The 15,616-nt window shown below is 47.6% G+C and overlaps 1 protein-coding gene across 1 annotated transcript in view; it reads left to right on the top strand.

The window, feature by feature from the left end:
- The window catches only part of LOC144932148 (SH3 and cysteine-rich domain-containing protein 3-like), a 36,639-nt gene extending 23,776 nt beyond the window's left edge, over positions 1–12,863 (top strand). Inside the window, exon 12 of the mRNA XM_078856129.1 lies at positions 6,390–12,863. Coding sequence (XP_078712255.1) covers positions 6,390–6,488 — 99 coding nt within the window. The 3' untranslated portion in view covers positions 6,489–12,863. The remainder of the gene's footprint in view (positions 1–6,389) is intronic.
- Positions 12,864–15,616: the final 2,753 nt, after the last annotated feature.

Raw genomic sequence — 15,616 nt, 5'->3', positions numbered from 1 at the left:
CTGCAGTGTAGAGCAAATGACGGCACCTTGTAAAACTGACACCGATCGATGTGAAATCAATGTGCCACCAGTGAGCACATTCTTTAACTCTCGCTTCGATACCAGACTCGTTAACGAGGCCATTGATTCGCAAATGGAAACGTTTTAGTGTGGCGGGGGTTTAAGGTTAGCGATACAGTTAACCATTTTGCGGAGTGCCATAGAGTTACGGCACGAGTTGGGGTTAACATTAGGGCTGCACGTCAGAGCGGGAACAAGTAGACAGAGTTATAGTTAGAGATTGGATCTAAGCCGTTGAATGAGCAATGTTTCCTTTTGGCAGTATTTTCACCGCAGGTCTCTATTTTGAGTGTTACGGCCCAGTCCTGTGATGGCTCCTCGTTATTTATTTACCACGGGGCTCTTAAAAGACCAGCAGCAGGGTCCGACCCGCGAATGAGCGCCTTCCTGTTTGTTTTTTTTCCACGGAGCTGGACGGCCGCCCACCGCATCGTCCTTGCCTCGTAGCATAAAGGCAATCGCGGATCTCGGCATCGTTGTGTTCGCTACTTTGAGGAGAGTTGTTTTAAAAATACAAACACCAAACAGCGCTCGCACGGCCGTGATTGATTCGAGGAGGTGCGACAAGCCTCCCCAGTGGTCAGGTGCTCCGGTCAATAATTTAGTTGTTTTATTATTTTACTTTGCTCCACATTTAGCTGTAAGTTTCAACCATTGGCTGAACAGCACCGTTAGGATGTCATCTCGGCCACCACAACTGGCAGTGTTTGAATGACTCGCATCCAAAATCACCGCGTTTGCTTCTTCCTCGATAATTAAAGGGAAAGCCGTTATTGTAAGTTATTTTTTTTATTTGATTTTACACGCCGTGTATTTGTGACTCGTGTAGATAATTGTTTAAATTTTGTGATTAAAAGGGATTTGTGATATCTTATAATTTGTACAAATTACTTCACCTTTCTATATGAAACAGTCGTTGTTTGAGTTGTGTCATTGAAGTTTTCCCCCGCTTCTCCGTGGGTCTCGTGGTGCCGAGTTGTTAACTACCTCGCAGTGCATGCAGGTGGTTGTGGGTTCTATCCCGACCCTGACGCCTGTATATTTGGAGTTTGCATGTTGTCCCTGTGATTGCAGTATTTTTCTGCAGGTCCTCCGGTTTTTCCCTCCACATTTAGAAACATGCATTTAGAGTGTTTGGTTTCTATACATTTGCACACGATTAGCCACTTCGTGGAGCTATCATTTGTGGTCAAGTCGCTTCTAAAAATGAGTTATATAGCTCCGTGGCCCTTGCCTGGTTAAAAAAAAAGAAGTTTAAAAAAATATCCCATACCTCTGTCCCAAGACACGTGTTGTCTGCGCGCTCAACCTAGTTATCTGCAAAGTAACCCTTCCCGTCAACGTAGCTACCTTTTCACCTCTCAACGATAGCCCGATAGCATGCTGTGTGTTGACGGAAACCTTCAACAACTTACGAAGCAGTTTTTGTACCGTGAGAGTGTTCCCCGTACTTTTCCGGGCATGGTCCAATGCAGCAAATCTCTCCTAAATCTCGAGGCTGCATCTCCACACACTGTGGGCACTTACTTCTGTTTGTGTAGGGAAGTGTATCGACACGAGCGCATGGTTAATTTGCTTCGTTTGGCCGATGAGGCGCGTGAGCCTCGTGCCCAGGATTTACAGCGGAGGTGCGGGGCTCACTCATCGGTTAGGGGGAGCGCAGTGCCTAAGTGCAATGTTGATGGTCATGAAACCTCGCCGCAGAGTTTCACAGTCGTGCTTAAATTGTCTGTCTTTGAACCAAGTCCTGTCCGTTCATCTCGCTCACGTTGTTCAGTCAAGCTATGATGAGCTGACATGTCACTTTGATTTCAAAGACATCATCTGCACGAAGCAAAGCGAATCTGTTTTTGGAAAACTTTGCATTTTGTTTTCACGCCTCGCAACTGTACATTAAGTGCGCAATCGCGCGTCGATGCGATGCCGAGCTGCGCACCCACACACTTTCATAACAGATTATATTGTCAGGCCTCATTGCTTTGTGAAATCCCTCACAGTGCACTGCCACTTTGCTGCTGCTGGTTCAGCAGCGTTTTAAATCTTATTTGGGCTCTTGAGCCGTCACTACAGAGCCACATTTAGGCCACAATCACTCGGTCCTCTTGCCGCAGTTTTTCAACATTGCTCGCTTCCAACCTCTGGCCGTGTGAAATCCCTGTGAAGTGTTCCTTTAAGCCGCCGCGGCTAATCCTGCAGGGAGCCGCCCCGGTTATTATTTTTCTCCGTGATCTGGCACGCACCAGGGCCACTGGGAGCATCCTCCACTGTCGGCGTTCCAGAGCAAGGCTCATTGCGTGTCACATGACCCAGCAGCACGGTGCTCAAACCCTTGCTTTTAAACGTATACTCCACTGTACATGCAGTGTCGGAGGTCCGGTCTAGATGTCCCTGTACTCAGGCGAGTACTGGGCAGAGCACCTCACTGTTGGCCACCATTCACATTTCAGCGGCCATACGCAAGATCACCAAGATGCATTTGTGTGCACTATATCTGGTACATAGCACCGAGTAAGTAGGAGGTATATGGTATAGCATTGCTAAGGTATTATTTATACCTATTACATAGTAACTATTATGTATTTATTGTATAGTATATCATATCTGGAAGAAGGATTGGTAGCACAGTGATTCAGTGGTTAGCACACTGCCACATGAGCCCGGCAGCCAACATCAGTGGCAAGTAATATTTGAGCCAACTCTGCCCTCCCAATCCCCCCCACCCCACCAGGCAGCACCGACCGACTTGAAAAATTACTACAAACTAACTTCGATGATCGCATGGTGAATTTACAATTTACACTCTATCTACGATATGGCATAATGTCTTTATTGTATAATATACTAAATCTATTCTATAAATATAATGCACACCTCAAACTACTGATACCTTGAAGAGGCTTTGCTCTGATTGGGTGTCTGATGGATACTGTAGTTTCACCTAGTTTCTGTCTCATCGGTGCATTCTTCATTGGGAGATTCCAAATGTTGTATTCCATGAACGGCCAGTGCTGAATTGTTGATCAGATGTTTGTAGAGAGTACGTTTTGCTATCGCTGCCACTTTGCGTTTTGTGCCGAAGATCTCCAGCTCGTGCAAACAATGTGGGCTCTAAAAATGTTATCGCCATTATGATCAACAAACGGTACATTATAAGAGAAATAACAAAAATCACAATCTCATCTATGTTACCTATAAAAACCTCGCTGAGTCTCAAGACACGTTTTCCTGCATTGGGGTGCATTGCCATTTTCCTGTTAAGGAGTCTTTTGCATATGGGAGAAAACCCGAGTACCCAGGGAAAAACCAACAACTCATCCGAATGAAATGACAATCAGAGATCCACACAATACATGTTTTTTAACACATTTCCTCTCCTGCCATCAACTGGCCCCACGCAGCCCAATGGTTTTGTGAGTCCCAAATCCGCGTGATCCTCCATGCTTGCCTCCGTGGTGCAGCGCTACACGTCTGGAGCAATGTCCTCACAGCGGACGCTGATTTCTGTCCAGAGTGGCCGTGTAGAAGAGCGATTGCCCCGAACAGCAGCCTGCTGTGGGTTTTTCACATGCAGCCTCAGCACTGGTGAATGACGATGGTGGGAAAGTATTCTAGCCTGTGCTCCAAAACCACAGCCCGATGCAGCCCGTAACATATTGCTCAGAGTGTAATAGCAGTAGTATTTATAAAACTACATCAAGGCTGTGTGGTAGTAGAATGACACATTTTGGAATCAATATTGCCACTGAGTGCCACTGGAGACAGTGACAAGCCAATACACCTGCCAAAAGCACCAATTCACTGCTGAGTTTCCATCTAGATACATTTGCGTTTGAATTTCATTTTGTAAGATTAAGAAGTTCGAACGAGATATGTAGTGCGTCACATTTTGGTCATGCACCCGTGTATCCATCATCATCATTGACATCGGCCACGGTTGATCCAACCACTGGATGAAGGTTTCCCCAGGCTACTGCCACGTCTCATGAACCTGTGATGTAATAATCCACCACCTGCACACGAGAACTGATTTGTACCTGTATCCCGTAGGGTTATCTCAGGCTAAATGGCGACATGTTCTTAACAGAGAAGCCGTGACTTCACGGCAAGCTCGCTTCTGAGCCTCTGCAGGCTGCCCCGAAGTGCTCACAGTTCAGCCGGTTTCGGAGTCTTACTCACAAACCGACCCCTCACCTCCAAAATGCTGGATTTCAGACCTGCACTGCAGCTTCATAGAGGTATACGGCAAAAGGAATGAATTGGTCAATTGTCGGATGCGAAGTGACCACACCTTGTGCTTTGTGTTCGCAAATGAGTCGACGACAAGAGGCAGCAGCTGCAGCATTCCGCTCGTGATAGCAAGGGAGGGCGCCAAAAATAACTAGACTCTAGTGTGGCTCTTTCTCGTGACAGCTGCCACCGGCAGAACGCTCTGCCGTTTGTGCGATTCAGACCTCCTTTGTCTATGGCGCAATTTGCGGCAAATGCAAAATGGTGGAAGATTCACACACATTTGTTGATGTTCCAAAGCCAATCTAGGGCTTTGGCTAAGCTGCCTTGTGAAGTCTGTGTTCCGTTTTTGCTGGAGCTTTTCTCACATTTTTGGTGGATAAATTTCTCCCGGTGATTTATTTATGTGATTAAAGGCAGGACTGCACGAACTGAAAGGAAATCTCCAATGCGCTTTCTGTGTGTATAAATAATCTGAAAAATAATTTTACCTTCTGTTGAAAAAAATATCTGCAAATGAATAAATGCAGCGGAGTTAACGACTGTTTACAATGTCATGTCACGCAAGCGAATTTAATCAACAGTGGAACTCCTCATTTGTCATTATCATTAGCTTCGCTATATTGAACGTACATTTTTCGGCAGTTTGAAGGCGGCAGCGGCTACGTGGACGTGCCGTTCCCGAGTCATCTCTGGAATCCAGGAAGGAAGAGGAAAAAAATAATTTGTGCGGCGGGTGATGCTGTTGGGGCATGGCGGCCAGCCAGGGAGCACGGAAATTTCCAACTTTCGCTGCGTGTTGGTGGCCAACACTTTGCAAATTCCACTCGGGGAGACAAAGGCTCGTGGCTCGAGGACCCGGAGCCCTTTCTTAGGTGGAGATTGCTGGATTTGCTCAATACAACTCCTATTTTGCTCTGCCCACAAGAGACCATTTTCATTGGCGAAGACATGAAAATGTGTCTTGGAAAACATAAACCGCCACAGCATAAGGCATGGCATACACACAGACCATCAGTTGTACGACGCACCTGGAAACGGTAGCAATTAAGTTGCTAAACAAAACAAATCTATCTGGAAAGTTTGAGGAACGTTCCCTTGGCTAAATGGCACAAGCAGAACCCTCTGGAAAAAAAAAATTGTTTCGAGAGTAAATTGAGGTTGTCCTCGGCAAATCGAGAGCGATCATTATCGGCACAAGACATTTTTTTAATTAAATGCCACAAAAACATATTGGTAGGGAAAGCCGTCACACATTTACGTAGACGTTGTTCTGTTTGTGCTTTTAGCCATATGTGCGTAATGGAGGAAGTGTTCACGGTTTGAAATTTTTTTGGCTGTAAAAAAACATTCTGACAGTTAATATTTAATGTCCATCGTTGGGTATAACACCCACGCACTGTTATGGCACTCGTGCATTATTGAATGCTTCGCCCACCTGCCCATTACACATAAGAGCATTCGCTCATGCCTACAGGCTATTGGTGGAGACATTGGACTCTTGGAAATGTAAGCCTCAAATTAATGCATTAGTTAATGAGAACTGGGAGAAAACTTTTAGCTTTGGAAAAAAATAATTCTAAAACGGTAATGACTATTTGTATCAATATATTTGAGTTGATGGATTAATGTGGTGTGATATTTATTTTGTAAAAGAAAGTTCTGTTTTTGACATTCTTAAATGTATTCAGGCCTCTGTTAAGATGTTTTACTTGTTCAATTCCAAGAAGTGTTTTGCATGTAGGATAAAATTGGGGTGCCATTAGCAACCCCACATGGGCGAGGAGAGGACAATCATTGGTTCGCACAGATGGGTCACCAACCCTCTTGTTGCATATATCAATGTGTTCGACATTGTTGCAATACAGAATTGTGAGAGGTGGCAGTGGCTTGGGGAGGCCTTCATCCAGCAGTGATTACCATGGCCAATGTTGATGATGTTTTCCACAAACCATTGCCCCCAAGCAGTGGCTGACATGTGTGCAGCATCGCGGTAGCCAGCTATACATTCTGTGTGTACACACGCGGTGTTCCATTGGTTTGCTTCCCGGCGTTGTCACTCATGACGACGCAATGCCCCTGCGACCTGTGTGCCCTGACAGGTGTGTGTGGAGAAGGGCGAGGAGTGCAATGGCTTCCTCAAGGTGACCAGCGGTCGCAAGTTGGGCCTGGTGGCCCTCGACTACCTGGAGGAAATCTGACGTCGTCCGCTGCGTCTTCTGCACACGGAGCTCCTTGTCCTGTCAGAGGGTTGTCCGGTTTGCTCTATAACCACCGCGGTTATTCTTCATTCTCGCACTGCATGCGCAGTCCCTACGAATTTATTTATTTGCACGTGTGCCACAGTGCATACTCGCCTTCCGTGCTGCTCCAGACGATCATACAGGTGCATGCACTAAAGTTCGTGTGCACATATGTACATCCGTCCGCCAGTCTGCAAGTGAGCGAGGCGCAGGCAAGGATGCCGTCTGCTCCGCCGACAAGTGCGAGGCAAGACACTGTATGGCTGTTCGGTCCGGGAGTTGGTGGCTGAGCGATGCCCAAACATTTGACCCGTGACCTTGCTTGTCATTTGAGAGGGTGGCAGCGAGGGTGGCAGCGAGGGTGGCAGCGATAGAGGAGCTGTTTTCCTGTTGCGTGCCGTTTTTTTTTGGTTCTGGGGTAGCAAGGGACTACGGATGATTGTGGCTCTTTACCACTGCAGTGGACTGGGGACTCGTGAAGTCTTTGAGAGCCCATTTAAGGACGTTGGTGTCACATATCCGCACGACTCGCCCACCGACCCCAGCCCAGACCCTTGAATGCTCAGGCTGCCTCAGCTGTTGCTTGCAGATGCTTGATGCTGGTGATATAGGAAAGATCAAGCACAGGGTATTCTCAGAGGCCGTGGCACCTCCATCCACGCCTTATGTTTCCCGATTTTTTTCGAGGTTCCGCTGCAGTAGCCCACAGTGTTCGTGGGCTGCTGTGTCGTTTTTTTCATTTGCCGTTTTCCATAAACAATTGTGAATCCTGTTTGCAAGCTCTGCATGCGATGTTCTCATATACGATTCTTCTTACCTATAAAAGATGCCTTTTCGGAAAAACACCTTTACTCTTAGCAATATCTTGAGATGTTTTGCTTTCATGCAGGGATGCTGTTTTGTACTTTCGTCTGTCCCACTAGCCTCTGTTGTCTCGTACAGGGTTCTTCGTGATCGCGGGAGCCTTTGATCGGTGTTGGCGCATCGTCCTTGAAGGCCAGATCTGGTACATTCGTCATATTTGTAATTTCCCAGTGCGACGGGCACGAGCTGCATGAATAAGAGAAAGGAATTGACATTTTTTGAAATTACATATTCTGTATGACATTCAAAGTTAAACTATCATTGCCCAAGAGCCGTGCACGGGGCAGTTCTGCATTTACGGTCTCTGCTTGCTACGCGATTACAGAACGAGGGCGCTGCGCACAATTGTCGAAGCTTTCGACGTGAAGTTAAAGCTGCTTCAACTTCATCTCGCTGTTGTCAACATTGGGTCGGCATGTGACGATATGTTGAATGTAGTACCTCCCAATGGCTGCATGGTTTTATGTAAACCAATGGCATCCAACCGTACACGAATGTAACACAATTGATACTTACAGTACATGCTCCGCGTGATTAATCAATTTCGATTACACACAGGCGCAATGAACGCCCCCTACTGGTGGACAAATGCTCATTTGCAGGCCAGGTGGTCTGTCACTTTGTGCCCACAGGGATGAGCTGCAGCCGGTGGGGGGGGGTGGGATTCTCTTTCAAATGCGTTGATGAGAAGTAAAATAAAGTGACTGAGATGTCCCGGCCTATAGGAGGGCACCAGACGAAATAGAAAATCCTCATAGTTTTTCTTGTGAATGTAAGACACGGGATTTAATTGACGCAAGAATGCATTTCCGCTGCCCTCCTCGACTGGTAGCGAATTACTCAGCGGCTGGATGGTTGGAGGGGTGTTCCTTGTTGCCATCTGTTACATTGTCCACGTTCTGTAGCTGGCTCACAATTTCTCCAGGGGGGGGGGAGGTGTTGATAAAAGAGCTACCACTTTGTGGAAAGTCAACAGTGGTTGTCCAATGGAGAGCTTAGCCCTACCCAAACGGAGTACCGTGGACTTTTCACATCACTAGAGATGAGCAACAGCTTCCAGATTTCTTTAAAGCCTTTTGGGTGAATGCTTGGGACCTTCCCGGTGTAATATCACGAGAAGATGCTTTGTGATATTTCTTTCTTATTTAAACGGTTTTGATTTAAGCAACTACTGCTACCGTGTTGCATCTGATTTTGAGACGTATAAAAACAAGCCCCTTTGCTGACATGTCTTATACATGTCTATATATTTTTTATAACTGATAAATTAATCAACAAAAAAAACACTGAAGAGTCACGTGCGTGTTATGACCCCGTAAGGCTGTATGTATTTTTTTACGTTTTGAGCTGCCGATGCAATTCATGTTTTATTTATTACCGATGGGGGTTTTAAAAGTTTTGCATTGACAAACTGTTATGTTGCAATAATCGCTTGCTGAAATTTAACGAGCAAATGCACCAAAATGTTACGCATTTTTATTTTACTTTCAAATTATATTTGCAAATTAATTTTTTAAAAACCGAGTTGTGTTATTGCGAACTGAATGGCCTTCTTTGATGTTCATTTGCACAGCGACTTTTAGGGAGCTCGCCTTCTTCATGATCGTCCTCATCATTTTCGTTGTAGATATTTTATTTACAAAGCACCCGTTGGCAGAATCCACAAAGTGCACATCACATGGCCCGTGCCTGGCAGAGCAAACCACATCGCGATGACTCGAGGGGGAAAGCCCTAGGTATCAAAGGCGTGGTGAAATAACTTTAGCGGGCATTTGCACTTGACCGTGAGCACGTTCACCTCCTATGCCTGCATTGTTCAACACGGAACATCACGAATGCTTTAATATACGCAAACCGATATAACGGAGTTCTGCTTATACTTACAAATGCGTTGACCTCATTCACTGTCGACAATAAGGACAAAGCTGCGGTGACCGATCTTGTGAAGGCGATTTGTGCTATAGCCTGCGCGCTGCCCTTTGCTGGGAGTAACAATGGGAGTAACAATGCGATGTCTGCCCCCCTCGGTGTTGTTTGACGCCACTCTATGACAGCAACGGAGGATGGTGCTGCAGCAAGTCTGCTGGTTCACGGATGCATTTGCTTGTGAACGCACTACTCTTTCGCCTCCATGTGCAAATTCGGCCCCTTCTCGGACATCTCGGCCATCTCCTTATTTTATTTAATCCGCCAACGTAGTTGCCAGTTGCACGTCTCGCTGCAGATGCTGCAACAAGACGTGGGCACTGAACGGCACCTTCATCACCCAGGGTGGCGTGGTTTTTTTCAAACGCATATCTGCAAAGCGTCACTCCGCTGAGTGTAACACTGGAAATGGGGGACACTGCGGAGTTTTGCTCTCCAACACACTGGCGTGTTGCTGTACTAGTAACGAATTGGCATGTTCTGTTTACGTGGCAAACCTTACTAATTGGCTGTGTCGGGTGATGGCGGGTTTAACAACACATTTATATTTACGTGATCTAACCCCCATAAAAACATGTATTGTGGATGATATTGGTCGCGAAAGCCTACGCGTTACACTGACTTCTGGGTTGTTTTGCGCTGTGGAGGGCATGTTAACCCAATTTCCTTCACGTGCGGGCGGAGTTAAAATTAAAAACAAGGCACCCGTCAGGCCGTGAGCTGGTAGACTGATGGCTGCCAATCACACGTGCTGAACACGAAGCATCCACGCGACCACGGCCCACATCTCCGGATTATGTTATCGGCAGCAGCTTGCTCAGCCGCGTAAGATCGCTCCCGCACGAGCAGGTGCTCGTGCTGAATGATTGCGTGGCTATTCCCACTGACGTGAGGGGGCCGTGCAGGAGGGGGGGCGTTGGAAGGTTTAGCTCTGAGACCAATGTCTCTGTGGTAATGTCAGTTTTTCCGAACCATTGACTGACAAGAGAAAATTACTCGCGATGTTTTCAATCAAGAGGCGCAATTAAGCAGGTGGGCAAAAGGGGGAACTTCCTCCCCCCCACCCCTCCGTCACCGAAACATGACATTTTTCTTCAATAATTGATGAGTGGAGTGTTTTTCATCTGATTTGGTGCTCGTGGTAGGAAACCAATTTGCACCCTCTGAAATGTTGGTCTGCATATTCCGCGGTTGTAAATGTAACTAAGCTCAGCATCTACCACCCTACTGGTCATTTCTGTCCAACTGTAAGTCTACCGTCATCCTTTATGGTGTCACGCAATGTTGTCGTCAATGCTGTCAATATATCTGATTGTGAGTGCATCAGTGCTTGGTGTCGGCGTATTGACCACTCCCTACTAAAAGCTTTGAGCGTTCGTTTTATGTTGCCATTCGGCCATTGGCAGCGAATTCCACACTGGCAATGAGCAGCGCGTTTATGCCATCTCGGTTTTTGGCTCCAGAGGGAAATCCTCGTGGTGCTGTTGGGATTCCGATTGCAGGTGAAGAGCTCGGCCATTGCCTGAATAGATGTTCTTGTTGTTGTTGGCGGCACACAAGGCCGTCCGCCCTGCTGCCCGTGGGCTTTGCGTGGAGGGATCTGTGTTTCAGGGAGGGGACTTGCTTGCTGCGTTTGTCTCATTTATTTTTCACTAAAGGCAGACAGGCATCCATAAAAGATACAGGGCATACAAACAATGGCCCCTTCGAGTTTGATGCATGATGAGCTGCACTGGCTACCTATTAAATACAGGATCACGTATAAATTATGCCTACCCGTCTGCAAGAGTCACCATCAATCTGCTCCATCTTATATCGCCGACCAGTGCGTACCAGCTTCAACAGACCCAAATTGACTCCGACTACGATCCGCAGCTCGCGGCGACCTGCTATACCCACGTGTAAACCTCGTGTGATACGGCCAGCGCAGTTTCGGGGTCTCCGGCCCAAAGACCTGGAAACACACTACCAGCTCATGTTCGGGATCCATCCCTGAGTCTGAGCTAGTTTTCCACAACAGACTCAAAACAGTGTTGTTTCAGAGAGCCTACTTCAACGTGTGATCAATGCGCATTCGTGATGGACTGGACTTACGAGTGCGCAATATCAAATGTTCTTACTTTTTGCGCAGTATACAGAAATATAAATTCCAGTTATTTTAACAAAAATAATAATGTTATTTCAATGCAATAATTTAGCTTGTGCTAATACCTGTTACAATTTTTTTACTTTGTGTTGTTACGAAATATACATCTTGTGTTTACAGAATTTGTATATTTTTTGCAGGGTGGTTTGATATATTTATTTAATATTCAATTTTTTTTGTGAAACAAAACACTATGCATATTTTATGTCATTTAAAGGCGTGGATTATGTTGTGTTTCTGATTGGTAATTCATTTGGTAACTTTATTTCTTCCTCCCCTTGCTGTGCGTGAAGATGCAGGTTCTTTATTGCGAACTTCATGAATGTGGCACGGTCTGAACGACGCCCCCTCAGTGATGCTGACATTGTGGCAACAATACCAGCGATGCACTCAAAAACGGCGTACACAACACACGGTTACAGTTGACCAGGATTTACCTTAGAGTGGTGTCTTTAAGAGCACTCAGTGTCAAATCTCATCGCAGTGAACAATTTGAACACATGCAACAGCAGCGTCAAAGCTCTCTCCACAATGTTGCTGGCAAAGAGAGGTATTGGGACCTATGCGCCTGTTTCGCAATTTAAACTTGTATGCACTTTGGAGCGGTTCATACATTTTGAAAACATTTAAATGCACTGAGAAAAAAATTTGGACGTGAAAAAACTTTGCTATAATTTTCTTTCTTATCTAATTACGTCCATCAATTTGCACCCATGCATTGCATCCTGACGTATGTTCCCAGCCTCCAATTGCTTGTTATTCCAATATTCATTCATACTTGGACACATTTTTTCAGCACCATTTCAAAAGCGATCCCCGAAGGATGCTCAACTCGGCAACTCAGCGAGTTTGTAAAGCGGATATAGATTCTGCTCATTGACCCGTGGATACGGTGCATTGCAGCCGTCCGGCCGTTTTGTTAAATCTCCACGGGAGCCGTTGTAATGTGCCACGTTGGAACACGATGTCTTCTGTATCTCAACACCACCACTTGAACTCCATTATGAGTGTTGCTACTGTCAGAACGCTTGAGTTAACGCACGCAATTGCCCCTTCTTGGGGGTTAACCTCCCCTTAATTTCGCCACAGCCCGAAGGGGCCCAGTTTGCGTCAAACAACGCAACCCGACTGTCAGTGTTTAGTGACTCGGACGGAGATCGTTTTGAATCTGTGAAAATCAGAGCAGAGGCCTGCAACGCTGCCTGTGCCATCGTAATTGTTGTCATCCCGCCGTGCCACGTCCACCCCTCTGTTTGTGCCATGCGTTGGGCAACAAGTGCAAATGTGTCTGCGCTTTGATTAATTATCCCTGACGGGAAGGGCCGAGGGAGTGATGCATGCTGGCATGTTGTACAGCTAGTGCTTACTAATAATAAAGCATCAGTTTTATTGTAAAATTGCGAATGGTGTTTTCTCTTTTGTGCCCGTCTGACAGTCCTGGCGGCGAAGCGTGGGATACTGTATAGTGTGAGAGATAACAACTCCTGTTGAGCATGTCAGAGATGTAAATCATGAGAAAAGCAACGGTCGTATATACAGGGTCCGTGGTTGTGTCTTGCGATTGCTAAACTGAGGGGGCAATAGGATCTGGAGAGACAAGCTTATCTTGGCTTCTGGACTGCAAGAGGAAATTGCAATAAAAATAATGCACTACAATGAAATTCTGATTTGACTGCTCATAAAGTTCTAAATTCCAATATCTTCAGACGCTGCGCAAAGCAGTTGGACCTGTGCATCACAGGGCAAAGCGAGATGTGTGTAAGCCGTGCCTTTAAAGTTGATTTTCAAGAATTCTAGGAATGGCACTGGCGAAAATTAGCAAGTGCTTCAGCGGTTCCATTTCACCTGCACGCCTCCCTGTTCATGGAGCCACCGTGCGAGTTGGATTCCTGTTGAATGTGAGTTGGCGCACATCTGTAATGAAGAAACTTAAGAGTTTGGGGTTTATAGATACTGCAATGGTTCTATGTTCGAGACACAGACTTGCAGCGACAAAACTTATCCTGGCAGGAGGTAGTACAACAAATAGGTTGTTTAACATCTATATGTGTTTAGAGTTTGGTCTCTCATCATACGTGCTCGACACTGCTTTGTTCTCAAAATGCTAAGAAAAGAAATGGAATTGGTCAAACATCCCAAGCAGGATGATGTCCATCAATGACAGCCTTGAGACCCAAAGAGGCTTTGCTGTGTGCCTGTGGCAATACTACTGGTGAGCTGAATTCAGGCGGATATTCTGGAAAACAGCGCTGTTTGTGTAATATTGTAAATTACGGTGGGAGACCACTTGACGGGTAGCACACTTTATTAACACTTTCCTTTGCCACAATAACACGTGTGGTCACTACAGCTCATGCTACACGTTCCACCTGGCTACACACACACGGGCTCTCCAGCCCCGTAGCTTCCAGGGAAACTCACAGACCCACCCCAGCTCGGGTATGGATCACGACCACTGGGTCCCGCAGCCCGGTCCTCACACGGACGTCCGGCCGCGGGTCCCAAGGTCCCGCCTCTGAGCCACACAGGGTCCCGGCCCTTACAAGGACAGCGGGACTAGGGGTCTCAGGGCCCTATCTCTTCCTCCTCCGTCTTCCGTCTTCACTGGTCACCAACTCCCCGAGCGCCCACGCGCATCGCCTTTTATAGTCCTCCGCTCCCTAGGGGACGGAGCCTATGCGGACCGCAATGCGAGCACCCACTCTAGTTGACCAATCACCACGCGCTGCCACACGATCCGTTTTGCCAGCGCGTGTTACCACCACATAACCAATCACCCCGCGCTGCCACACGATCCCTCACTGTCAGCGCGCGTCACCAATACACAGCCAATCACCACGCGCTGCCACACGATCCCTACTGCCAGCACGTATCACCACTACATCACCCCCTCCCACATAGCTCGCAGCCGGCCCGGCTGCCAAAAAAAAACCCCACTCCCCAAGTGTGCCCCGTAACATAACCACAATGCAACACAACAACACAACACAACTCCGAACATTAACCAGTAACAACAACGAACTATGTACAAACCGACGAGTAACAGAATAAAAGTTATTTTGAAAAGACCGACGTGTCCAGTGTCTCCTCGACTCCCGATCCCCCTCCCGCTTGCTCCTTGAACGGAACGATAGAGCGGTCGAACGGACGGGGAACACCGTGACGAGGCGAGCCGGCCGACTCGCACCGCACCTCCACCTCATTTATTGGGTCAGGAAAAGTGGCGCGACCTAGCGTGAGTCCGCCTGGCCGGTCCGTCGTACGGGACGGGACGCTGTCGACCGTCCGGTGGCTCCGGCAGCCCAGGAAGGCACGGTTCGGGCCTGGAAGGACCGCCCGTGTCGCGGGGATCCGGTCGCCGGTGGTCGGCAGCCGTCAGTTCCGAGACACCTGGGAGCGGATCAGGCGAAAACATGTGAGGATCAGGCGGAGACATTTCCCTCCCCGTGTCGTTGGTCACATCACATGCTCGGTCCTCACGACATAAAGGAAGGCCATATGGTGGCGAGAACGGTTTCAGCCGGGAGGGGTGAACGTACCAACGGCACTTTCCCCATTTTATCTGAACACACTGGGGGCGTGCAACCCGCACGACCTCCACGGGTCCCCGCCATGGCCTCAATAGTTTAGGCGACGTAGCCAATGGTGCATGAGGGCAGTGCAGCCAGGCCCTATCGCCCGGTTTCCAATCGTGCACGGACACCTTCCGTGCACACAAGCGCTCGTTGGCGATTTGGCGAGACCTTGAATTTAGCCGTGCGGCCTCCCGTTCCTCGGCCAGTTTTGCAATGTTAAATTTAATATGGTCGGCCAACTTGGAATTAGGCCGTGGCACGGAAAGCCCCAGCTGAGTCTCCATGGGCGGATCGGCCTCCCGACCGTACATCAGATAAAATGGGGAAAATCCCGTAGCTGCATGGGGGGCCATCCTGTACGCGGCGAGGACCCCCGGGACCTGCAAGTCCCAGTCAACCTGTGCTTCGCACACCTGCTGGCACAACATGGAAGTTAAAGTTCTGTGGAGTCGCTCCACCATCCCGTCAGTCTGTGGGTGGTACGGGGAGGTACGCACCTTCTTTGTACCCAAAAGGTCGCACACCTCATGCAGCAATTTGCTCGAAAAATTCTTCCCCTGGTCGGTTAGCAAGCG

This window comes from Lampetra fluviatilis, chromosome 1, assembly GCF_964198595.1.
Source record: "Lampetra fluviatilis chromosome 1, kcLamFluv1.1, whole genome shotgun sequence".
NCBI lineage: Eukaryota > Metazoa > Chordata > Hyperoartia > Petromyzontiformes > Petromyzontidae > Lampetra > Lampetra fluviatilis.
The sequence above is the reverse complement of the archived record's forward strand: the minus strand, read 5'-3'. Positions and strand labels throughout refer to the sequence as shown.